Source organism: Xyrauchen texanus, chromosome 2 (assembly GCF_025860055.1).
Source record: "Xyrauchen texanus isolate HMW12.3.18 chromosome 2, RBS_HiC_50CHRs, whole genome shotgun sequence".
Taxonomy (NCBI): domain Eukaryota; kingdom Metazoa; phylum Chordata; class Actinopteri; order Cypriniformes; family Catostomidae; genus Xyrauchen; species Xyrauchen texanus.
In genome coordinates this window covers 14,814,122-14,841,707 of record NC_068277.1, presented here as the reverse complement: position 1 = coordinate 14,841,707, position 27,586 = coordinate 14,814,122, and the positions used below count along the sequence as shown (strand labels likewise).

Here is a 27,586-nt window from a genome sequence, read left to right as displayed (position 1 = left end):
TTGCATATTAAAGACAGACACACTTTGCCTTTATTATGACATGCTTTGCATAACAATTATTTCCCATTTTTGCACATTTTATATGCATTTAGATTTTTTTTTTATATATTAGTCCAGTTAGTAAATGCAACAAACATTAACAAATTCTGTACGACATAATAAAACTGTAAGCCTGAATTAAACTTCAATAGTAAACATTAATAATGAGACTAATTATAGACATATAAACAGTGAATTCTAAATATGATCGTAAGCTTCTTCTTTTTTTTTAAGACAGACAATAAACATGAATATGTCAGAACATTAATAACTTAAATATTAAGCATTTCACTGGCAGCCATGTTATTTACAACATAATGTTCAAATATTCACTGAGCTATAGTTTTTATTAAAATATGTGCTAAATGATACATATTGCAATATCAGAGTAAAATAAGCAAAACAAAAACAAACAAATATTCTAAGGAATGTACTCTGTAAAACCAAAATGGCAGAAAGCAAACATTAAAAATGTATTTCATTATAAAAGACTAGTACTTTATATCAAGCGCTATTAACATGCATGATCATATCTTACAAAATGGAGCCACAAAAACCTTTTTCATTGTGGTATTAATCTGTAATTCTCAACTCTGTATGTCTAGATTAACTGTGCCTTTATATGTACTTTTCCACTGTTCTTCATTTAGAAAACACAAAGATGAAGTGAAACTAAATTGACTATCATCTCTTACACATAGTAAAGAGAACAAGAGTTGGTTTTGCTGACAGAATAGAATATATAAAGGTATGTACTGCTATGCACAATATGTATATAGATGAACAAATAACTATAATAACCATATTACATGTGAAAATAAAGATCTACTTTTCTCTACATAATTGAACTCAAAGTAACTGGTTTCTGTACATTATTAATAAAATGTGTGAACAGTGAACCTCTGTACCCACTGCATCAGTATTACAAAGAGCATGAGACAAATAACTAACACTGCATTCATTATAATGTGGCTTTTTTTCTGTGCTATATGGTGCAAACACTGGAGGGTAGATAATGAAAACAGTAGTTGTGTAAAGTGTCTTCAACAGTGTTACAGCTCTATGTTTAACCTGTTTCACACCTCTCTCTTCCGCAGAACAAGAGCATTGCAGAAGTGGGTGCATATTGAGCTTGCACACATACAGAACTGTGGCTCTAAATAGACCATAAAGCGATTTCTCAGTTCCCAATTTGAGTTTTTCAGTCATAAATTATAATGGCTACACTGAAAATCAAACAAACAGAATAATGACAGAATAATGACTTTTAGCATTATTCTGCTAAAAACTTAGCAGAATAATGATGTGAAAAATACAGTAAAAATGTAAACAAATTTACATAACAACCTATAAATGTTACAGTTTAAAACGGTTGTTTTTATGGTAGATTTTACAGTGCAGTACCATCGTTTATATTATTAAATGATAACATTAATATATTAACCTTATGAAACTGTAAAGAATCTACTTTTCACTTTTAATGTATTGTTAATCACCGTAGTAACTACAGAAGGGCACATGATTACATGAGTTAATCAATAGTGGCCCTTCAAGGAGCAATGACCAATAAACATGTAGAGACAGCGCTCAGTGTCACTCACACAAACACTAAACACCATCAGGGTAACACATGTGAAATTAAAATTATGCAGTAAACATTAACTAAACTACATAAAATAGAACACAGAACATCCCAATGTACATAACTGATATTAAAATTAAGAAGAAACGTAACTATTCCAATAAAAATCTATGAAATGTATTGGGTCACGCAGGGAATTCTGGGAACCGGGGATTACTCCCCGATTTTTACCGCCTGTTCTTTTTTGTTAAACATAATATACATTTTAACCTTTAATTATTTGGGAAAATCATTTTTTTTACATCCAAAAAATTCTATTTTTACAACATTTTACTTTAAAACTACATGTACTGTCTTTTTGTAATAGAGGAAGCTATTATAATTTTTACTGTAGCATTTCTACAGTCTTTTACCATTAAAATTACAGACATTTCTTTTACAGTATAATAATCGGAAAAGGGGCACTAAGCACTTTTATAAATTTGATCAGAATTAAATCTAATTTACACAAGGTGGAAGATCTAAAAGATCAAAAAGATTTTACATCTAAAAAAAAATTAATTGTAGCATTTTACAAAAAGGTTGTATTCATTCAACATTAGTTAACTACTGTACATCATCATTTAACATGAACTTACAATGATTTAAAATACTTTTACAGCAATTATTAATCTTACTTAATGTTAATTATACTAAAACATTTTTCAAATTAATATTTTTATTAGTTAATGCATTTTAACTAACATAAAAAAATTATTCTTATTAACACGAACAAAGAATAAATGCTGTTAAAAGTAGTGTTCATTGTTAGATCATGACACCAAATGCATTTATTACTGTTAACATATAGAACCTTATTGTAAAGTGTTTACAGTTAATTTACATGGAACCCAAACTCTGAATTATACACACTTCTGCGACCCAGCACCACACAAGGTTACATGTGCAGTATGAATACTGTAACCTACAGATGGAAGGTGTGTAAAACAGGCTAAACTCCTTTTTTATTTAGTTTTTTAATTGGTAGTCAATAGATTTTGTAATGATCTGGTTATTACTAAAAAATACCATTGTCACTTCCCTTAACTATGTCATCATAAGATTTATACATTTAGAATTATTGTGTAAATCCCCTTAATCATGACATTGTGAGCTTTATGCATTTATAATTATTTTAAGTTCAATGAAAATCGTATTGTGCGAATCACATAAAACAGACCACATACTAATACAAAATTGAATACTTATTGTAAATGATCATTTGTACGAACCGTAACAGAAATGCACTATTAAGCTATTGCACTGCTAATCATATGCTGGTTGTCCAGTTTTAAACTTTGACAATTAAAACTTAAGAAAAAAGTTCTGAAGCTTTTTTTTTTTTAATCCACCAGAGCTGAAGTGGGAGAGTATGGGCTTCAGAATAAAAATAAAACTTCTAAGAGCACTGAGTCATTCCTTCCTCACAATTTCATCTTTTCAGTCTTATTTTGCCACAATATAGCTGTCTGTTGGTAACAACAGAGCTTAATGACTGATGCCCCAAACAAACAGCAATTTGAACCACCTGTTTTTATACAGGAGTTACAATGCAAAATTCAACATAAAACATACAACAATCCTCTGTGAGATAAAAAGCTAATGTATGAGCAAAAATTCTAATAGTGGTTATGTGTATATTTAATTTGTGGGGGCAATTAGTCTGTAACAGAGGTGATACATTCTAACATACAATACATGTTAACATCTGATAATGTCTATAGAGTGCAACAGTGCCAGCTCATTTTGGAGCCATCTTGGTTCTGGAAGTATTTTTCCTATTCATCGTTTCCATAGGGATTTCATAAAGTACTTCATAAAAGGGTTCTAAGCTTTGAACAAAATTAATCTGCTCCAAAGTGAATCACAATATTACAAACTTTGATTTGTAGCTACAAAACAAAACAAAAAACTGACAATCAGACAAAATGACAAAGGTTCTTTCAAAAAGGTTTTCAAAATCCTGTAAAAATGGTAGAAAATATAAAACTATAGATTTAAAGTTTTACATTAAAAGTATAGAAACAATACATTTTAAGTAAATTGTAAAACATGCACATATACTGTACAGAAACATATACAGTACATGTAAGTGTAAGGAGACTGATTCGATTAAGTCATTCACAATGCTTCATGGAAGCTCTTTTGGCATGTTTTTTAGTCTTTGATTCATTGATTGGTGAATCTTTATCGTCAGGAACATGGGTAGTGTAGTTATTCAACACCAATTCCGAACCGAAGCACATATCATCAATTAATAACCTCAAAGCTCAAGGTACTGTTAAAAAACAGTTAGCCTATGTCAAAAATTAATAGGTTTTTACTTCCAGAACCTGACTCTATTGAAGTGCAAAATATAATTAACTTCAGGAACAAATTCATGGAATAACAAATATTTAGAATTCCTTAAGATCATTAAAAATGGTTTGACTGAAGCAAGGTAAAACAACATTGCATGCTCAAATTTATCTCTAAGAACTGGTCATAATGGTCCCCCTTGGAAAAGACCAGCTTCGGCCATACTGGTCCAGGATGGTTTATGCTGGTTTGGTGATGGTTTAGCAGTTGGACCAGCAAAGCCATCCTGTTCACAAGCAAAGCTTAGCTGAAGCTAATTGACCAATGAAGTCTTGCTGGTTAGGCCAGTTAAGGACTAGCTTATTTACTAGCTTAGGACTAGAAACTAGTTACGGACACCAGCGGACCAGCATCCAAAATCCAATATATGCTGGTCTGTAAGGCATTTTAGCTGGCAAAGTAAAAAAAAAAAAAAAAATGTCAGACCTTCACAAATTGATTGGGTTGGGGAGAAAAATTGCATTTGATAATTTGTATATCTTGTACTTTCAACATAAAAGCTTATGTTGTCCTTATAGGTTCCATCCACCAATCCTTACCATTACCAACTTAATCTGTTGTTTTTGTTATGATCTTTAAAATTTCTGGCTTCCCTTAAGAACTGGTTTGCTTTCCTGAGCTTCTCCATTGCTGCAGTAAGCAAGATCTCTGGACTTCCTCTCCCCTTAATTTCCATGTCACTACTCTGTCCAGTTGCAATTGCATTTAGCATCTCTTCTGTCTCTTCAATCTCAAAAGACACTTTACTTTGCAAGTCCTCCACATCACTTCCATGTGGTTTAATTGGTATGTCTTTCCCCTTGCCTTCCATCTTCTTTGTGTTTTCGGCAAGGAGGTCTCCCAGGGATGTGGAGCGAGCCTTGGAGGAATGCTTGAGAGGCATAGTTAGGAGCAGAGAATTGTTGGCACATTGGCTTGGTGTTGGATGTGTGTTAAGAACGGAGTTCTCTGGGGTGGTGGTAGGGGTTTCTAAGGATGGCTCCACTAAACTCTCGGCTTTGCTATCGGATGGCTCTAGATCATCCTCACTTGTCTCCCCATCAAGACCCTGGGAACTTACTTTCAGCTTTGCAATGGATGAAATTAATTGGTCCCCAATTTCAGACTCTTCACCTGAATGCTGACCACTGTCTAAAGACTTCTCCTCTAACTCTTCACTTAACATATCGCCACCTGGATCCGTTTTGGATTCTGGAGTTGTCTCGAGTGGCTTCAAGTGCTTCTTGGGTGGAGCAGGGGGTCCAGGACTCTTTTTTACTGGTTCAGGAGTTGAATGTGGTGTCACATTAAGTTGGCGAGGTTCTATCAAGCTTATAACTTCTTGAGTGGTGTCTGGTGCTTTCTTCAAGTTTTGCCCTTCTTGTTCAACTGGACGTTCTTTCGATGCTACAGTAGGGGAATCCCACATCACGACTTGTGGCTTCATAATCTTACTGGATAGAGTTATGGCCTCTAACTCTACTGTTTTCACCTCCTCTTCTTTCTTATTTCTATTCGGAGTGTCTAAAGGTGAATCAACCCCTGTATCATTACTGTCAACCTCTTCAGTGTTCTCTTGAGATTCTTTTCCTTCTGTTGTGACTGTGGCTGGTGTGACCACTTGACTGGGCTTCACATGTTTGGATGGAGGCACTGGGGGCTGGATGTTCTTGATGGATGGGGTTGGTTCTGAGATGTCAGCATTCTCTTCTTTTGAGGCAATCTCTCCAACAGCACTTCCATCAACAGAGACATGGGGTTTATTCTCCTTTAATGGGGACATTGGGGGCATAAGGATCTTCCTTTGGGGTGTAGGTTTCTCATTGTTGGATTCATCCTCTTTATGACTGTCACTGGGTTTGTTGTCTTTTGATGGCGGCATGGGTGGCTCTATAATTTTCTTCATGGGTATGGAATCTTCATTGATGTCCTCTTCAGGAATGTCATTCATAGTTGCAGATGGCTTCAAAGTTTTGTTTTGTTTATCTCCTTCCGTATTAAGAGTGTGAGTTCCATTCTGCACAGTAATGTCACCATCAAGGTCCAGTCTCAAAATTCCATCACTTGAAACATTTGCAGCCTATTGGAATGGTTAAAAAAGTAATTAAGAGGATATTTATGATTTATTGTTCTCCAACAGGGCTGAAAATAGTCGACAAGTTGTCCAACAACTGATTAGTCGATTATTGGGGTCGACTACTAATAATTATATTTTTCTTGGTGTCAGTTTTATTGGGAGATGCAATTCTTAAATGAATTAATAGACGCAACGTTTTGGGGAGTGGGTTCATGCTTCTCTGTTTAAGAGCCTTTCTTATTTCTTACTTTTCTCACTTTGATAGTATTATGCAATATGATGTTACAGTTATTTAGCCATTTTATTCCCTCTGAAACACATCTGATCGGGGTCACATGAAGATAACTGAGCCTAATTATAGATTATTATCATTTACACCGACTAGTCGTTCAAAAAAACGATTATGAAAATTGGTAGTTTTGAACATCCCCAGCTTATAAATGTCAAAAGGTTGTTTTAGGCAGCTTTTTGTATGTGAAAAATAATGGGCATACCTCCTTCATGTGTACCCTGGTTGGTGGTCTTCTTCCACGATTCCCTTTTGGCCGAGAAAGTGTAACATGTTCTAAAGAGCAGCTTTCATCAACTTTTACCTACAATTTTAAGAAATGTACGTTGCATGAAGTAAATGTAAGTATCTTCATTCATGCAAAAGCATTTTCTATTCTGGAAGTTCACTTTTCATCTGTATAAATATAGATGATTGTACATTCTCAATTATTTATAATAGTTCACATGGCCATCATACAATTAGCCTATTTTAATTGCTGCAAGCAAAGAGGCATTCTATTATGCTATTTCTTTAACAATCAAGAGATTCAAGAACCAAAGAAATTATAATACCTGATCTAAAATTATGTTCTTTGCCTTGTTGATGCCTTCACTGAGTGCCATGATCCATGCTTCTTTCTCTTCAGGAGTTTGAGCCTGAAATTTGACATCTTGTATCTAGAAATGACAAACACAACAGCTTTAGACAGAGTAAAAGTCTGAAACTTGTATTAATATGTGCTTATGTAAAATACATATAAAAAAATCGAATAAAATCTAAAATTCTAAAGTTTAATTTATATATATATATATATATATATATATATATATATATATATATATATATATATATATATATATATATATATATATATGTTGATCCCATTTTTATAGAATATAGTGATTCCCTGTCATTATTAGTAGGATGTTTATTTATATGGCTCAAAGTTCAGCTTTATATGTGTTAGCTGTGTTAGCTTTATACCTGCATCCTGTATAGTCAAGCTCAGCATGTGCCTTTGAAGTGCATAAAGACTAGAATTTTTTTTTCTCCACTTTTTGAAGAAAGAGCAAAACTTTCTAGGGTGTTCTGGGTGGTTGCCAGGGCATTGCTATGTGGTTGCTAGGGTGTTGTGGTTTGTTGCTAGGGAATAGTATGTTCTGGGTGACTAGGATGTTACCAGTGTTGGGTATAATCTGATAACAAAGTAATTAGTAACTATCATTTATTTACTTTAAGTCAAAAAGTAGTGTAACCCATTATATTTTATGCTTAATGTAAAACTTATTACATTAAGCTTAATTATAGCATGAAATATTATGAAATATAATACAAAAGATAGGTAAAGTTTGTCAAGACAAACTTTGAATGATGCTTGACTAAGCCTTGACTGAAATTTTAAACTCATTTTGAAAGTTTGAAGTTTGATGGTTATACAGACATAATAGTAAGACCACCGCTAGAACGTTAGCTAGCCAGACAGACACGTAGGGTGTTTCTCAATTCTAAGAATGCAGAGAACAGACTTGTGTTCTTATGAAGACCAGTCTTGCCAAGCTACCTTTGAAGAATTAACTCGGAAAGACAGGAGGACGTTGAACACGTAGAATATATTGTTAGCTTGAGATGTGCTGCGATCCTATATGCAATTAACCATCACAACATGAATCCAGTGAGAGAACTTCTGGCATTATCACACCAGTGATAGCATTAATATCTTCACACCAGTGAGCTTTTGCAGGACTAGTGACACATTAAAAGAATAAAGTCTGGGGGAGGTTATGTTGTGCCATGCGGGAGTCGGACGTGTAAACGGTGAGCTCTGCGCACTTTGCTAATTTTTTATTATTTTTATGTCATAAAACGGTGAGATTCGATACACCCTGCTACATAACTGTTCTATGAAGTTAACATGGCAAAGTTCAAAATCCTTGGGCTCTGGAGACATTAAAAGACACTTACGTGCTCAAGCTGATACCTCAGATAGGCCCGCAGACCAGGGATTCGGATTGGACAGTGCAGTGGGAGAAATCAAGCGGCAAGCATGTCTATGATGCTGACAAAGGTTGTTTCTGACCTGGAGGATTATGGCGATGGAGGCGAAATATTCTGAGTTGGTTACAAGATTGTTGGACGTTTAGGGGCGGATCTATTAGCTGGAGTCATCGAAGAGGGAATTAGCTGCTAATCCACTTGCGACCAAGATAGACTTGGAACACATTTGGGAAAAGTTGGAAGACCTTAAGAATCTTAATCGGTGAAACAACGTCCGAATTGTTGGAAGACAATTCCTGAGCATGAAGAAGGCTGAGATATGGTTAAAGTCTGCTCGACATAACAGGCCATAAGCTGGAAATTGTGCAAGCTCACAGGGTCCCGGCTCAGAGATCAGCTGAGGGAGACAGGCCCCAATCAATTCTGGACAAATTTTAATTCTGAGATCATCCGATAAAGATCTTGTTCGAGGCGAGGAGCAAAGGAAGGCTTTCTTGGAAGTATCACAATGTTTTCTTGTTCCTGGAATTTGCAAATACGACATGAGAAAAACGCGAGTGATTCAAGCAATACAAAAAACTCTTGCATCAACAGAAGGTCACTTTTGCGCTGATGTTTCCGGCAAGCTGAGAATAGTTTCTAAGGATGGCCACAAAGTATTTACATGTCCCTGGCAAGCATTATCTTTCATAGAGACAATGGGGTGAGTAAGCCATTTGGTGTTTCTCATGTGGCCTCCGAGTGAGCTCGTCTCTCTGTACATACAGATGTCTTTTTATTCTTTTTGTGTTGGTTCCACTTATCGGCTGGAGTTTGTTTTGTGAAATAGCACTCCTTCAAGAAACGTTAGCATTGACGGAGGATCGTTTTTACACTGAATCTCCTGGCCAAATGAGAATGGATACTAACAATGGCCACGGTATTTGCATGCCCACAGAAAGCGATGTCTTTCATTAAGTTGATGGACTGAGGAAGTCATGGTGTGTTTCTCACGTTGCCTCCCAAGTGAGCTTGTCTCGCTAAACATACACTTGACCATCTGAGGAAGCTGGACACCTGTTCTTTTTGTGCTGATTCCGCCTAACGGCTGGAGTTTGTTTTGTGAAATAACACTCCTTCAGAATAGTTTGTGGATGAATCTGCACGTGCCTTGTGTTTATGCCTCCTATTGGCTGGAGTTTGTGTTGTGGAGTATTTTTTGCCGCACTTTGCACTCATGAGCAGAACTGAACATTTGTTTGTCTGTCCAAGGAAACTGAACAGCTTTTTCTTTTGTGCTGGTTCCTCTAGAGGCTGTAGCTTGTTTTGTGGAGGAACACACTTTTGAGAAAGTTCTGTGAATTAATCTACACGTTCTTTGTGTTTATTCTGCATATTGGCTGGAGTTTGTTTTACAGAGTATTTTCTGTTATGTAATTATGCCTCACAAAATTTGTACAGAAGCACAAGCTTGAGCAGTCAATGGCAAAGTGGTCGCGGGGACTCTAGTAGGCGTACATGGACTGTTTGAGTTTAGAGGGATGGATGCCGGTTGGCGTCTTTTTTCTGTTTGTTTGGTTCTGGGGGAAGTTCGGGGTTTCATTGTTGCACTAATGGGGAAAGTGGTCTTTATAATCTTGTTTTGACACACAATCTATTTTTTCTAATATGTCAAAATGTTCAAATGTTAATATGAGTGGACTGTCTTTCACATCTTTCCTCGCAGGAAGCTGAAAAATTTGGGAAGATATGGGGATGGACATATTTTCTTTAGTGCTGGCTCAATTAAGAGCAGGGCAGTCATTACATTGATAAGTAAACATCTACAGTTCAAATGTCTCCAGTAGATTAGATAAATTAGGAAGAGTCATTATTGTTTAAGATGAAATTCAGGGGCAAAGGTTGATGTTGGCTAATATTTACACCTCATGCTGATGATCAGGGCTTTTTTATAGATCTTGAAGGGATATTGAAAGCTGCTGGCACCCCTCATGATATAATATTGGGAGGAGACTTTAATCTATTGATGGATTCAGTCCTTGATCATAGTGAAGCAAAAATGTGTAATTCCCCTAGAGCAACACTAACCATACATTTTTTTCATCAGTCTATAAGATTTTTTCTAGAATAGATTTTTTTTTTTTTTCATTTAATCTGTTGTTGACTGCTCAATTGGAAACATCTTAGTCTCAGATCATGCCCTGGTGAGTTTAGAGGTGCTACCACATATGGAGAAAAATAAATACAGGTGAAACTCGAAAAATTAGAATATCGTGCAAAAGTTCATTAATTTCAGTAATTCAACTTAAAAGGTGAAACTAATATATTATATAGACTCATTACAAGCAAAGTAAGATATTTCAAGCCTTTATTTGATATAATTTTGATGATTATGGCTTACAGCTTATGAAAACCCCAAATTCAGAATCTCAGAAAATTTGAATATTGTGAAAAGGTTCAGTATTGTAGGCTCAAAGTGTCACACTCTAATCAGCTAAACACCTGCAAAGGGTTCCTGAGCCTTTAAATGGTCTCTCAGTCTGGTTCAGTTGAATTCACAATCATGGGGAAGACTGCTGACCTGACAGTTGTGCAGAAAACCATCATTGACACCCTCCACAAGGAGAGAAAGCCTCAAAAGGTAATTGCAAAAGAAGTTGGATGTTCTCAAAGTGCTGTATCAAAGCACATTAATAGAAAGTTAAATGGAAGGGAAAAGTGTGGAAGAAAAAGGTGCACAAGCAGCAGGGATGACCGTAGCCTGGAGAGGATTGTCAGGAAAAGGCCATTCAAATGTGTGGGAGAGCTTCACAAGGAGTGGACTGAGGCTGGAGTTACTGCATCAAGAGCCACCACACACAGACGGGTCCTGGACATGGGCTTCAAATGTCAAACGTCTTACCTGGGCTAAAGAAAAAAAGAACTGGTCTGTTGCTCAGTGGTCCAAAGTCCTCTTTTCTGATGAGAGCAAATTTTGCATCTCATTTGGAAACCAAGGTCCCAGAGTCTGGAGGAAGAATGGAGAGGCACACAATCCAAGATGCTTGAAGTCCAGTGTGAAGTTTCCACAGTCTGTGTTGGTTTGGGGAGCCATGTCATCGGCTGGTGTTGGTCCACTGTGCTTTATTAAGTCCAGAGTCAACGCAGCCGTCTACCGGGACATTTTAGAGCACTTCATGCTTCCTTCAGCAGACAAGCTTTATGGAGATGCTGACTTCATTTTCCAGCAGGACTTGGCACCTGCCCACACTGCCAAAAGTACCAAAACCTGGTTCAATGACCATGGTATTACTGTGCTTGATTGGCCAGCAAACTCGCCTGACCTGAACCCCATAGAGAATCTATGGGGCATTGCTAAGAGAAAGATGAGAGACATGAGACCAAACAATGCAGAAGAGCTGAAGGCAGCTATTGAAGCATCTTGGTCTTCCATAACACCTCAGCAGTGCCACAGGCTGATAGCATCCATGCCACGCCGCATTGAGGCAGTAATTAATGCAAAAGGGGCCCAAACCAAGTACTGAGTACATATGCATGATTATACTTTTCAGAGGGCCGACATTTCTGTATTTAAAATCTTTTTTTATTGATTTCATGTAATATTCAAATTTTCTGAGATTCTGAATTTGGGGTTTTCATAAGCTGTAAGCCATAATCATCAAAATTATATCAAATAAAGGCTTGAAATATCTTACTTTGCTTGTAATGAGTCTATATAATATATTAGTTTCACCTTTTAAGTTGAATTACTGAAATTAATGAACTTTTGCACGATATTCTAATTTTTCGAGTTTCACCTGTAATGCCCTTTAATGTATCCCTTTATCAAAATCCTGATTTCCAACAAATGTTAAAGGCTGAAATCAGTGTTTATATGGAGACCAACTGATCCTCAGTATCCTCTGTGGGTGTGTCTTGTGAGGCACTTAAAGCAGTTCTTAGGGGTCGGATCATACAGTATGCCTCATTCATCAAAAAATCCAAAGCATGAGAACTCGTGGAGTTTGAAAGGAATATTAAAAGTGTTGAGGCAGAGCTGAAGCTCCGAATGTCGTCTGATGGACTGATTGACCCGATTGCAATACAGATATAATATTATTTTGCCACGGAAAGTGGAGTTTTGGTTATTCAGGGCAAGACAGTCATAGTCACAGACAAAGCAGAAAAAAATACATTTGGCAAGATGTATAAAGCAGAGAGAGTCTTTTTCTACTATTCCCTCAGTGAAATCTGCTGGTGGTGAAATATTTACCTCAGCCATTGATATTAATAATGCTTTTAAAGTGTTTTATCTTGATATTTATAGTTCCACATCTTTGTTTACTGATGAAGATATTAGAAACTTAGTGGAACTCCCTAAATTGATGACTGAGCAAAAACATACTCTTGATTTGGAGATAAACTTGGAGGACCTTGACGAGGTAATTAAGGCCCTTCCTGCAGGTAAGGCTCCAGGGGCAGATGGTTTTCCGCTGAATTTTTTAGGTCTTATGCTACAGAACTGGCTCCACTTTTGGGATCTCCAGATCTCAGTTATATAGATATCTACAGCTGCGCCACTTGCTCTGTACTATTTTTGGGAATAGCATTCACCCCCTTAAAGTGGCAAAAACTATGAGAGTGGTGATTACCAGTGGAGGCTCAGTAGGCCAGTGGTGGCTCAGCAGTTAAGGCTCTGGGTTACTGACTTAAAGATTGGGGGTTCAAGCCCCAGCACTGCCAAGATACCACTGTTGGGCCCTTGAGCAAGGCCCTTGACCCTATCTGCTTCAGGGGTGCTGTTTCATGGCTGACCTTGTGCTCTGACCCCAGCTTAGTTGGGATATGTGAAACAACTGCATTTCATTGGCTCTGTACCTGTACTCTGCAAAATGACAATAAAGTTGAATCTTATCTTATCTTACTGCTTTTGGAAAAGGTAATGAGGCATCAGTGTATTCCCTGCTAATTCAGAGTCTGGGGGATGGAACCACGACCACTCTCAAGAGATTATGGGAGAAAGATTTAAATTTGGATTGGAGGAGGGAGAGTGCTCATCAAGACTGCATCTAGAGATGCAAGGTTGCGCCTTGTGCAATTCAAGATTTTACACTGGTTCTATTGGACCACTTCTACATTGTATAGGCTTGGTCATAAAGACACACCCACCTGCTGGTGATGCTAATCAGAGGATGGAGACATAACCCATGTCTTTTGGGGGTGTGTTGAGATCCAGGAGTTTTGGTTGAAGGTTCAGAGGCTGGGTGCGATGTATTAGGCACTTGGGTATCATTTTGCCCTAGACTCTGCATTTTGGCTGATGGGGCATTCATCGACATTGAAAATAGACACATAAAGAGTTGGGTCTTAACTAGTGTCATGATTGCCAGGCAGATAAGTTAAAGGGGCTAGAGGTCGGCTGGAGCACCCTCCTTTTGTGAGTGGTGCTCGGAAATGGGAAGTTTGGCAGCATTTGTGGAAGGGTCGTTTAGAAGAATGGGGAAGTATAACGGGTTCATGGAGAAATGGGGCGGGTATATGTAATTTATGGATGGGTGATTTTATTTATTTATTAATTTTTTTAATTTTTTTTTTATATTTGTATTTTATTTATATATATTGTGTGTGTGTGTGTGTGTGTGTCTATATAATTTGTGACCACTGGGATGTTTTTGGGGCCAGGGAGGGGTTGGGATGTGGAGGGGGAGGGGTAATACTGGGGCTAAGATTGATTCTGTGTATATATATATGTTTTGTTTTTCTGTGTACATTTATGAGAATCAATAAAAAAATTGTTAATCTGAAAAGAATAAAGTCTGTAAACACTTGTTTTCTCCATATTTATCACTGTATTAAAATGATGCCCCAAAAACAACAAATGTTAACGGAGTATAACGACTCTCACAAGCAGTAATACTTTCGTGAGCTTAAAGCGGGAAAATCTTGAGGAAAAAAACAAATTATACATGTCCTTCATCTGCCACCATAGTACCGAGTTCTTTCCCACAAGTCACCATCCAATGCATCCTTGATTTCAAAGATACATCCAGTTAATTTCCTGCAGTCTCAGTACTTGCATTCTTGAAGACTGAAATCGAACTTCGGCAGTGGATAATGAGAAAGAACATTAGATAGTCAGATAAACCTTTAGATAGGTAGATAGATAGATAGATAGATATAGATAGAGATAGATAGACAGAAAGTGAGAGAGTGTGGGTGTGTGTGTGTGTGTGTGTGTGTGTGTGTGAGAGAGAGAGAGAGAGAGAGAGAGAGAGAGAGAGAGAGAGAGAGAGAGAGAGAGAGAGAGAGAGAGAGAGACCAAGTGAATTTCTGGACTTAGAGTTTGAATTAGCATTCCCTCATTGTAAATTCATGGGATTTTTCCAATTTTAGATAGTCCACTGTGAGAAAAACGCATGTCCGATCAGTCAGAAAATACGTAGCACAGATTTCCAGAATATTCTGAAGGTCTGTGCCAAGTTATGTGGAAAGCTTTAGGAGGAGTTAATGTAAGGAATTTAGGTCTCGGTTTAGGGATAATAAATAAATAAATAGAATAACAGTATGTTATTGCTCTTAGAGGAGGGTGGTCCTAGAATTATTTTGAAAAAGTGAAACATTAGGTAAACATTTGGTCTGTATAAAGTCTTTAAAAGCTTTTCAAGAACTACATTACGTGAGGTTTAGTTATTAAATAAAACACTAGGCTGTGGTGTCTGACTCATAGAGCTGGCTGCTCACAGTATTCAAAAGAGGAAAAAGTGACATGCTGCTCTGGCTACACTTTACAAACACATACACATTTTCTCCTTTAGAGAAGTCTCTTGACATCTGCTCAGCTCTTTGCAGTTCGCCAATGCTTCGGCCTCATCATCTGTTAGTAATAATGCATATTTTGCCAGTTAGGTATCTTCTGCATTTCTTAAGACTTTTCCCTACCTCCAAGACTTGCTTAATTCAGTGCTATATTTTATAGTAGATACTAAATAAATAAATAGTAAACATGCAAAACAATTATACAAATTTACTGAACAGTTTAGCATGTTTTAATTTATCTGAGCTCAAGGAGCACTATGACACATCCTGTGTGTGTTCAAACGTTATGACATATCATGTTCAATACACTCCCCTCTGGATGAAGTCATCATTTACCCTTCATGACAACTGTTATGGTATGTGTCAGCAAATAACAGTAAGGCAAATAGTTATACAATCCAGCAGTCTACAAGCTCAAAGTGAAACTATTATATATATATATATATTCACTTCAGAGTGTTAGTGTGCTATTAAAAATGAGTTAAAGTTCTTAAACATGTACTGTGTATTAGGGATGCATGTTATATCGGTGGCTATATTGGCTTTGGTCAATATTAGTGTTTTTACTTATCAAATAGGTCTGAATTAGCTAATACTGGAAGGAAATAAAATCAGCTGGGCTTTTTCCTTTCAATTTGAACTGTCTACTCTTTTCTGTCACAGGTTACTATGGTACTAAACTGTTATCCATCTTTTCTATCATACAACATACAGATGTCTGTACAGATGAAATATCTAAAGGTTTCATTGTAACAACAGACAAAAAGTATACATTTATAATTGAAAGGTTAATTTCCTTGTGCTGATTTGGTCATGGTGAATGGTGAAGGTTGGGGGGGTTTGTAAAGAGAAAGGTTTGATCTAGGTAAAATTAACCTTGGTGTTACTACAGTAATATGGTGTAAATATAGTAACCAAGTTGAATTTTGAGATTACTATGACTTTACTACAACATACAAAGGTGACACTATGGTTACTGTGGTAAAACCATGGCTAATTTGTGAAAGGAAAGGTTAGGTTTAGGTGTAGGATTTTTGAGGGACTTTAAATTAACACAACAAATGCACTGCATCACTGCAGTGCATTTATTGTGTTAATTTAAAGTCCCTCATGTTAGCATTTAAATAGGGGTGCAAATAGTATCTGCCACTATTTGCACTTTATTGGTATCAGCCAACATTTCTATACAGGTACATTCCTAATATCTACAATTCTACACTTTATGCATACTGTATATTTAGAGTCAAGATGTTGCCTAACGAAAGAAAAATCCACTTATCACTAGAAAGTGAAAAAAGCTTGCTTGTGGCTGTTTTGATATACCGCAAGTATTTGCATAGTCATACAGGATGTCTTGCCCTTGGCATTTGAAAACATAAACACTAAGTAATGCCCAGCACAAGCTAAGACACCCTTGTTCTGTCTTGTAACACTTTATACAAGTGTTGCGAAATTTGTCACGATACCCAGTATAAGAAGTAAACGTATTTAGCTATTTTGCAATGCAATTGTTTAAAAAACACTTTGAAACCAGTGAAGTAAAAAGAGAATGAAGCATGAGTAATTTGGAGGCTAATCATTGGTCATGTGTCCAGTCAGATATGTGTCTGATTCATTACTCTCAGCACAATGACCCAGTGTGCCTCTAGTGCATTCCATATTGAACTACTGACGTCATGACAGCTAGACTGCCATCATCAACTGTGTATTGCATTGTCATCCCAATAAGGACCACTCTATATATCACATACAAAGAAAATTGCAGTCTGATGTATTTGACGTGGTACTGTGCTGAAATGTTCATTATTACCTTGTTACCGCTCTTGGGTTTTCCTAGTAGTACCAGCCTGTGCTTCTTCTTGAATGAACTCTTTAACTCTTGACATTTATCATAGTTGTCCAGGTCCAATTTCTCCATGCATGTTGTTAATTCCTGCAAGAGAGTGTATATGTTCTTTTTTGTGTTCAGGGCTAAACCCAAGAAAACATTTATTGTTCAGACGTTGCTCTTTCTCAGGATACTTAAGTTGTTTCAATAAGCATCAACTTTATCTCAGATGTTTCACCTTAAATTGCTTTAGAGGAATAAAAAAAGACACAAAAGGACAATTGATGACATACAGTAAATGTATAGAGCTGTAAAATAATTGTGGATGGCATAGTTCAGATCATATTGTCTTTGATGTGAATTTGTAATTTGATTACAATAATTTGATGTGAAATCTTTGATTTCTGATTTACTTTTCTTGTTTTGTAAATTCATCAGTGCATATTATTTCAAAGATAAAAATTTTGATATTCACAATTTTTCATTTAAATGCAATCAAATATGTTATAACTTTCACAAACTTATCAGGTCCTGCCCTAAATGTTTTCACGCTATAGCCTATATCAGTTTTTTCAACTGGTGTGCCCAAAATTGGTTGCAGGTTTGTTCGGACTGGGTCGCGAACAGCAAGGAAGAAACAGTGCCAATACATTTTTTGCATGGACCAAGCACAATTTCGGGCTGCTGAGGCAAATTTAATCATATCACTTTATATGTGTTAATTATGCTTCTCATCTGAAACACACATTCTTGCGGCACGATTAAAGCCTGGTTTATGCATGAGTGTGGTGCAAGCCATCACAGTGATCTGCTCTGCTCTAATCTACTGTATCTCTGGAGCGCACGAACATCAATCAGGTTCCCTCCATAATGTGGTGTAGACCACAAAACTGATGCGACCCATTTGAAATCTACTGAGAATTTTCTAGTTTAATGCACTATTTATCAAACCTCTCAAACAGTCTTTTCAAAGTACACATTATCAGATTTACTAAAATATATTGTGATTTTACAACAGTAACTGTAACTGCAGTATTTGACAAAAATGTTACAGCTAATAATCTATAAGGTGAAATCTTTTAATTTGTATTATAAATATGGCAGAAGTAGTTCGTTTCTAAATCTGTCTGGCTTACTGTTTTTAAAACTAAATACTATAATACTTTTTTTTATTTTAGAAAGACTATCTACATTGACTTAACCACAGTAATGAGGAGCTATCTATGCTCTTATCTCTGCTTATATGGCATTGCACTGTGAATATACAGCAAGGGCAAGTACATAAATGGCTTTAAAGTCTAAATCAGCTAGACTTATTGACAAAGTTTTCCTCCTGTGTAATACATGCTCTGTTTGAATGATGTTTGACATTAGGAAGTAAACTAGATGGTAAATATAATAGGCTTAAATAAATAAATACATTTAAAAGGGGGAGAAAAAGCTTCCTGTATCTTTTGTTGTTGACATCAACAACAAAAATAAAGTCACTTGATACATGCCCTTATACTTGAAAACCATGAAATAAACTATGCAAGGTAAAAGAAAATGCGACTTAGGCTACATTAAATACAAGTTATGTTTTTTTACTATGTTGGGTCGCCACTTGATATCCAATGTAAAATCTGGATCCCGAAGCAAAAACAGTTGAGAACCACTGGCCTATTTCATTTACCACTTCAAAATATGCCACATTATGGAAGTAAAATGTGTCGCGAATGTCATGTCACTTTGATTTATCACACTTTGTTTTACCTCGTTCTCATAGATCACAATCACTGTTCGTTCCAGCTGAATGTATCTGTCCTTGTAGCTGCTCAAAAACTTCCCTGAAGACTTCTTCAACCAGCCAGCCTTCCCAGTGCTCTTCACCTCTTTGGGCTTGGCTGGCTCCTCGTTCATACCCTGTTTTGCACAGAAAGAAGGAAATCAGCATTTTCTTAGTGGAGCACAATTTCAGTTTGGCATGGCATGAATTTCAAATATGAGATCTGAGTCCAGAGAGAGCATTCCTAAAATGGGAGGATGAAGTATGTAGCGGCTACATTTATAATATTTTGGCAGCATGTGGGTTTCAAATGACCTTGAACACCTTTTTTAGACTTAATAGAAAGGATAGATTTCCACATCTGTTATTTTTTATAGCATTCTCGTTACTTTTGGGGATCTTATCTGAATTCCTTATTCAGCACGTAATTACTAGTGCTTGCTAAGGCAAACATGACTATTGCTATTGGGATTTGAACAAACCCCTAACCCTACGTATCAAACTTTGGCATGTAACTCGTCCTCTACCATGCTACGGACAAGAATGATGATGCAAATCACGTTGCTTGTTCAAGAGAGGCATGCTATTACTTTTCTATGTGATTGATGTTACGTTTCAACTATGTTGAAAGAGTGACTTGAGCCATTTCTATGGGCTAGAATATCACAGAGACATGGGTCTGGGCTCTTTTGGCTTGGACCATTAAGCAACTACATAACAACCCATTAGAACACCCTATTAACTGCATATCATTGCCATAAGTAGCAATTGCATAGCTACACCCTGGCAACCACCCAGAAAATCTTTTAACATCATGACTAAATAAAAAGTCACAGGTAACTATGAGCTTTCAGAATAAGGTTTTGCAATATGTACTTTATTATTTTAAAAATTCACCCAAATGCAGCTGTTTTTCTAAATGTACAATTGAAGTCTATGGGAGAAAATTCCTCAGGATGTCTCTTTGGAGGGTCATCAAGCTGTTTTTCCACTTTCACTCGGCCTTTGGAAAGAGCAATGTGTGCTAGAGAAGGTGCAGCTTTCCGAGGGAGGAAAACAATGAGAATAATAGGAGCAGCATCATGCCATGGGGGTGGGATGGAGAGAGACTTTCTCACACTGCCTTGTCCAAGATACCAACATGGGCAACAGGTAACTAAATGCCCTCACAGTGTCTTTGAAAATGGGGGGATGGAACGTGAGGGTGGCAATTTGTTTTCTTCAGTCTATTTGTGCAGAGTGCTCAGCACATCACAACACGCACTGGAGATAGAGACTTTGGGTGGGACGGAAAAATCTATATTGTGAAAAAACAGAGTGGAGAGTACAGCAGAGTATGGCGCTGTGCTGTTGCGAGTGCAAATAAGAGCAGTGGTCAGGGCTGGTGGTGTGAGAGTCTGCAGACGAGAGCATTAAAAAAAGGTTTAAAATTAAGCAGGAAGTTAATCAGATGAGTTAATCAAACAGGAAGTTGTTTTTTATAAAAACTGAACTTCGTAGTGCTGGACCAAAAGCACTTTCATTGTCAGTGCAGATCTTCTGTGAAGTGAAGTCTGTGTGAAGTTTGTTGGTGTGAAGTTCCCTCAATAAGATAAATGTTTTTTTCAGATTTGTGTTTTAATTACACATTTATATCACACATTTTTGAATAACGGAGATTGGTAACACTGTATAACTGACAGCTTATTCAGGAAACCTATGTGACTTTAGAAATACTTAATATAACAAATTTTTACATTTGCATTCTTAAATACTCAACCTAATTAACTACTTGGGCTATGTCCACATTAATCCGGATATATCTGAAGATGGCGTTTTTCGAATGCTCTCCATCCACACTATCGTTTTCAAGCATTTTCCAAAATTTGCTCGACCACAATTAAACTTATGATAACTCTTAAATCCCACTTACTGCGCATGTGAAAATTCACCGTTCCATGTACGTTCTGAAATGTAAACGTCCACGTGTTCTGTCGCCAGACAGCAATTCCAAGTAAACTTTAAAGGAATGCAATGTGAAGGCTGTACAAAGTAATATTTGTCTTTAACCACGCTATCAAAGGGAATATCAGGCACAACAATGGCACTACAACATGGGCCGCCATCTTGATTATATTGGGTTGAATGTATCACATAACTGCATCACATGACAACAAATATGTCGTAATTTTCAGATATTTCTGTTTTCCCTGTCTACACTACAATGTGAAAACAACATTTTCAAACATATAGCCTTGGGAGAGCATTTTTAGAAAAACTAAAAAACTCACATGCATTTTCAAACAAAAACGTAATTTTATGCAGATCTTTCTATTACTGTTAGACAATCAATGCTTCGTTCTTTAGAGGTGCGTTTGCAATGTATGGTTTTCACAAATTCTGTGGGTCGAGGTGTAAATACATGTCAGTGGGATGTGGTTAGCCACTGAAGCCCTGTGAATGATCCTGCCAATTGAATATAACGAGGTTCAGCATGACAAGATGAGTGTAATTTCGCCATTGTCCTGCAGGTGACTGCATAAGTCTGTCTCCTTACAATGCTTTTAGTGCTCTACGATATCTCCAGGGCACTCGTAAACCTGCGACCATTTACAAGTGCTACTTAAGTTATGTTGGCTTTAGGAAATGTGCTGCAAAACTAAGATGAATCGTAAGATGGATTCTACGATCTACTATCTACAATCTAGATGCTTTTGGGAAATGAGGCCCTGGTCATTTCTTTACAACGAAAGCATATAGCGACCAGGGGCTGTCAAGCTCCAAACAGGACAGTAAAGTACCAATATTTACTACTGTAAATTTCAAGTGTTTTGAAGGCATATTATAGCTTTGTGAGAGGAACAGATACAAATTTAAATCGATATTTACTTTAAAACTTCCCTTCCATATTCCAATACGCCATTTTGCGATCAGTGGCGAATTCTCAGGGCCAGCAAAGCCTTCTCTGCTGGCCTAACATGCCAAATAAATACATATTTTTCATCCTTTCATTCTCAATCACCTTTTTGCCAATGTATTTTAATCACTTTCCACTCTTAATTAATCTACAAACAGAGAAAAACTAAGTTTATCCAGTCAGCATTTATTCCTTGATGCTTGCAAGCGAAGCGTGATAACTGTTTTACAAATTGTATGCCCAAAGCTCCTACAGCGTGTGAGTCTGAGCTCCACTCCGTCAGGCCTTCAGAATTTCCAAAGAATCCCTCAACAGTACAAATTAATGCGCATCTAATGTCAGATTGTCAGATTAATCAGCCAATCAGATTGATTTATTTGTTCTTGGTGTGTGTGATCTTTAGGAAATGTCCCAGTCGAGGCCTTCTAGCTGCCCTTGAGAGACGAAATCACACTTTAAGTAACGTAATTTGAGATCGAAGAGCGCGAGATCTTGCTGACGTGTCGACTGTCATTACTACCACTATCGGCATTGAGAAAGAGATCCTTATGGATTTAAAAACCTAAGATGTTCTACAATGTCTGAACAGACAAAACAGTCATGCTGCAGTTAAAATTAGGCTTGCTTGAGCATTAAGTGTCATTTCAAGTTCTGGCTTTCATGTGTGGACATGTTTTTAAAAGGTCAATTGGTATTATTAGTTAGCTGCGACATGATGTATTATGCCCAGAGGCATAGGGTGTCTTATTTATTGTGAAACTGTGTTTTGTTAATGGCATGAATCCAACTGAAGGCCTAGAATTTTAATGCATGGCCCACCACTGATTGCGATTGACTACAAAATACTTCAGAACCAATGACGTTTGGAATCGTTGACATCACCTGGCAGGATGGGTCATGATATGCAAATTAATGCGAAAGGCATTTACATTCATTATAAGTTTGTGGTGCTTTTTTCTTCAGCTCAGATATTCTGCCATTCTTTATGTGTTCCATGAAAGAAAGAAAGTTAAACGTTTTGGAATAACTTGACAATTGGTAACAGAATTTCCATTTTGGTGTGTGAACTCTTCCCTTAGTGGTACACTTTAATATGTTTAGATATTTTTTATAATCTTTTGATATTTTTTTACTCTTTTACTTTAGCTATGCTTAACAGACCTGCACTTGAACCTCAGATGCACTGGAAAATTATCTTCAATTCTAATTTTGTCATCTTATCAGACTCAAGGTGAGGGCACTTGCAAGTTTTTAAGGAGTATATTAAACAAAGACATTTCAATTAAGACAATGAAATCGACAGTTCCAATTTTACACTTTTTTATTTTATTTTTATAAAGGGCTCTAAAATGCTATCTAGTTGTGCTTAATATGCTGGAAGATTAGGCAAAACTGACTACACTCTCTGGGTGATTGCTGGTTAAGATACAATTTAGCCATCATGCACTTCATATACATGCTACAGTACGTGCATGCACAAAGCTCCATCTGGGTTAAATATAAGTGCCCTGTGCTATGCTCTTACCTACTCTCTGTCAACTCACCACACATCTAAATATGAATCATCTGTATGGTTCTTCTAAAAACCTTGTTGTAGCCAACCCTAGACTGACAGAACTTCAAAGCCTAACACTGCCCATTTTGTCAAGTGTATGACTTTCAAATAAAATTTCTGTCCAAACAAATAGGAACCTGTCCTTACAAACAACTGTGTTCACAATTTGTAGTAAGTACATTTGCACAGTCACATTAAGAGAAGTGAAAAACGGGAATCCCAATCACAGAAGTATAAACAGGAAACAATGTTAGATATTTTACAAGAATCAAGAAGCCTTGCATGTACCATGCTTAGCACTGAATTTACGAAAGGGTATAGACAGGACAATTACGGCAATTTGAAACCAGGTTAATGCCCACAAAGAAGGAATCAATTGCATTAGTGAAAATAATTAGATAATTAAATTAGATAATTAGAAAAGCATTAGTGCTTTTGCATCTTTTGCAGCCTTTCCATTGTGGGTGATGTGGAGTAACGGCTAAAACTCAGGACAGAAAGTGGAAGGCAGCTGGTTGGAGCCCCACATGGAAAGAGCCACTAGCTATCACCATTATAGCTTTGAGTTTCACATGAGGGATTGTCATCCATTAACTAATCTGGCTTTGGCAATGTTTACAAAGTTTTGTGGCATCATCTCTTTGAAAGATATTTTCGATAAAGTTTCGTTTGAGACTCTTAGCAATTAAGCTAGATATCCATGAGCAAAACTGTATCATCCACTTTGAATTCTTTGTTATGTCAGTGAAATAATCATAATTTATACTTTGGGCAGAATTAAATTCTGATTACAATGTATACATAGAAATATATTATTTAAATCAAATTATTTCATTGAGTTGATCTGTTTTTGTGATATTTCAGATTTACGCACCCGAGAACAGTACGTAATGGTTGATCTGTGGTTGATCTATGGGGCGGTTCTTAGCCAGAATAAGCTGCAAAATGGATCAGACTTTATGCTTATAGTAAAAAGTTTGGCTATGTGATACTAGCTACAGTAAATTACAACTTGCATCTTAGTGTGATAAAACATGAAATAATATTTAAGCACTCAGTTAGCTGCTCTTAAAAGAATATGACAGGCTGAGAAAGAATGAGAGGGCAACACCATTAACAGCTTCATTCATGAGTGAACACTGGGGGATCTTCGTAAAAAGAAGTGTGAACAAAGAAACGTGTTTTCACAACACTCTGAAGTATATAAAACCTTGTATGCAGCCCCACAAAACCCAAAATTTACTTAGACCACGTCTATGTAGTCTTTGTGTAAACGTCATATTAAGCTATGTATGTGTTCCCATGTCAAGGCAGATCAAACTGTATGCAGTTTTGTCTTCATTGTAAAATCTAATTGGTTGACCTTAGACTTTTTAAGGCAATCAGTTTGCATGCTGTTTCTAAGTAAACACTTATTTGGCTCAATTAAATTGAACAATTATTTAAGTACAGTGTACTCATTACAAGAAAACTTAACTCATCTGTGATTTAATTATTGTTGTTTTTATTAAGTTATATAAATTGGGATATAGCATATCTTATACAGTGTTTCACATATCCTCTGTGAGTGAGTTGTGAGCAGCGTGCTTTCATTTCGCCACCCATGTAATCGGATTTCATCCTTCACATTGCAAGTGTAAGTTGTGAGGTGACACATAACAGAAGCAGCAGTGAATGGATAGTTTCGGCTCCAATCCTATTTTTCGCCGCACGGCTCACACTAAACTCAGCGGCTCAGGGTGTTGCATAAAACAAAAATAATCAGGAGATTATAGAAAAGATGCAAAAGCGGAATTTGTTTTTTAAATCGAACCTAGCCTACTATACGCTACAATGTATAGGTCTGCATACAAACAAACAAACACATAATAACCAAGGAAAGAATATTAGAATATAAATAAATAAACTCCAGGACTTTTGCCCGTATTGTATATTATATACAGAGCTTAGAAGAGGCTGGTATTAAAATCAATGGGAGAAATTGGAATGCCCGCCTTACAGGTAAAGGAGCCAATCACCTCTTAGATAAAGACATCGCCTGTCAATCAAATCAAGAATGCATATTAGTGCATTAGCTAATCCAGCCTGAAAAAGGTGTTTTTTTAGCGTAATCTGAGATAAAGCAGTACTATTTATGATAATATTGTTGTCAGATTTCACTGTTGATGTTCTTTGATTGTAATCATGACCAACTGTTTTGGAAATTTCAGTCTTTCCCCATTCAAGTAGATAGAAACTGTACTTATATGCCGCATGTTTACAAAGAAATAGCTGCCCCATCTGCCCGAGAGCATTTCAAAAATGACTGCAGAGTGGACTGACTTGCCATGAAAGGGACTTTGATATATTAACCAATCATGACCAAGTAAGCTGATAAACAAGTGCAAGTGACTACTCGCCGTTGCCATAGGAACCCAGAAAAGAGACGCAGCCAATGTGCAAGCCCAAAAGGGGACACGTTGCTCACGCCTCACTCATGCCCCGCTCACGGAGTATGTGTGACTCCAGCGTGAGGTAAATTATGACCAGACTCTAGGTTAGCCATTTGGCACATTAGGATTCACGTCAGTACTTCTAAGTGCACATAAATATACACTTTTGTAAAGAACAATTGAGTAGAGAACAATGGCTTAAATTTAACAGGCTCCAAGTTCACCTGAGGTAACACTAATCACCCTGAAGGTGACTTCACACAAATCGGTAACACTAATCACCCTCAAGGTGACTTCACACAAATCGGAAACACTAATCACCCTCAAGGTGACTTCACACAAATCCCAACTATCAACCAGCTAAAACAAAACAACAATAGTCATAAGAATTCAAATAAATATTCATGTTTTTATATTTTTTTGTTATTATATTTCTCCATAAGTTCTCTTGTCTTGACCAAACATACATAATTTATTCAAGCACAAGGGCTTATGGGTATTCCACACAGCCGCAATTTTGTACTTGATAATTTTGAATTTGTAGTACTTGAAGCCAAAGTTTAAAGAACGTATATATATGAGTTATGATTCCAAAATGTGACATTTTAAGTGCTGTTTAATTAAGATCACTTGATTGTTTTTATTAATGACAACTTTATGGTTTAGAGAGTAGAAGTAACTCAAAAGTAAAAAAAAGCTAAAGTTGAGACAACTACTTATTTGTTTTTAATTTGAGATAACTATTAGTATTTACAGTGTTAACAAAGCTAAATAAATAAAGATTCCAGCTATGTCTGTGTATGCTACACATTAACAATGTTGGTTTCAGTCCTGCCTTCACCTTCTACAGGCCCTTGTTACTTCCTCATTTCAGAGAGTATTTCCTGAAACTTGTCTTGCAAATAGTAAGAGGATCTTTTTTGCATCTATCTATTTTTGTGTTTCACATTTAGCAATGGCTTTAAACAAAGTTTTTGTTATATATGTTTCTAAATATATTGAGATAAACCAACAAACAGATAGATCCTCCAGACAGACAGACAGACAGAGACAGATAGATAGATAGATAGATAGATAGATAGATAGATAGATAGATAGATAGATAGATAGATAGATAGATAGATAGAAGCAGACTCCAATTGAACTACAACCATCCCTCCAATTTAACTACAGCTATCCCTGTGGTACCATAGTACAATGATGGCATCAGATGTTACTACCATGATTCATGCCCAAACATTGTATTGCCATAGTACACAAATGCGAGGTGCCCATCCATCCATCCATCCTATGAAACTGAACAGAAAACAGATGACAAACACCACTACTTGACTGAGAGGGGCGTTGGATGCTGAAGAAGTAAACAGGACCATAAGAGGGTGTAGTTCACTTTCTGGCACCAATCTAAAGCACATCACTTCAACTTCTTGTCCTGGTGGACAGAATCTCGTTTATTAATACGTAATAACTGGCGCATCGACTCTGTAGAGCTATTTCACGAGTTTTATTTCAGTACACAAAGAGGTTTGAAATAAACAAGTGATGCTCAAACCCCACCATTTCAATATACTACACTACAGTATTAAGGAGAAATTATAATATTCTACATCAGCACTGGACAAAGTACGCTAAAAGTTGAAGTATATAACTAGAATGTAAGTCTTTCCTCACGACGTCAAAGATGGGATGACACGAAAACATGCAATTTGTGATTTAGAGATTATTAATTTTGAATAATGCTATTTTTTTTTTTTTAACTATTTCGCCTTGTAAATATATTAAGAAAAGTTGATTATATACTTACATCTTCCATGATAAAAAAAAAATATATCACAAAGATCCCGTTATGCGCAAAGAAACACTCGAAGCTGGACTTTATCTCGGGTTAAAAGTGATTTCTCTTCTGAACTTTCTCAGATCCAACATGACGATGAAAACAAGGAACTGTATGCGAGGTTGAAATGTTACGGTGCTTCTGCTCTTTTCCTCTTTCGAC

General features: G+C 36.6%; 1 protein-coding gene across 1 annotated transcript; it reads right to left on the bottom strand.

Moving 5' to 3' along the window:
• plekho2 (pleckstrin homology domain containing, family O member 2) lies at positions 1-27,586 on the bottom strand. The gene is made up of 6 exons (XM_052150924.1): positions 27,395-27,586; positions 18,695-18,844; positions 16,925-17,047; positions 6,918-7,022; positions 6,569-6,667; positions 1-6,077 (listed from the first exon to the last, which is right to left on the bottom strand). The coding sequence occupies exons 1-6, from the start codon at positions 27,401-27,403 to the stop codon at positions 4,560-4,562; spliced, it is 2,004 nt and encodes a 667-aa protein (XP_052006884.1). The 5' UTR covers positions 27,404-27,586; the 3' UTR covers positions 1-4,559.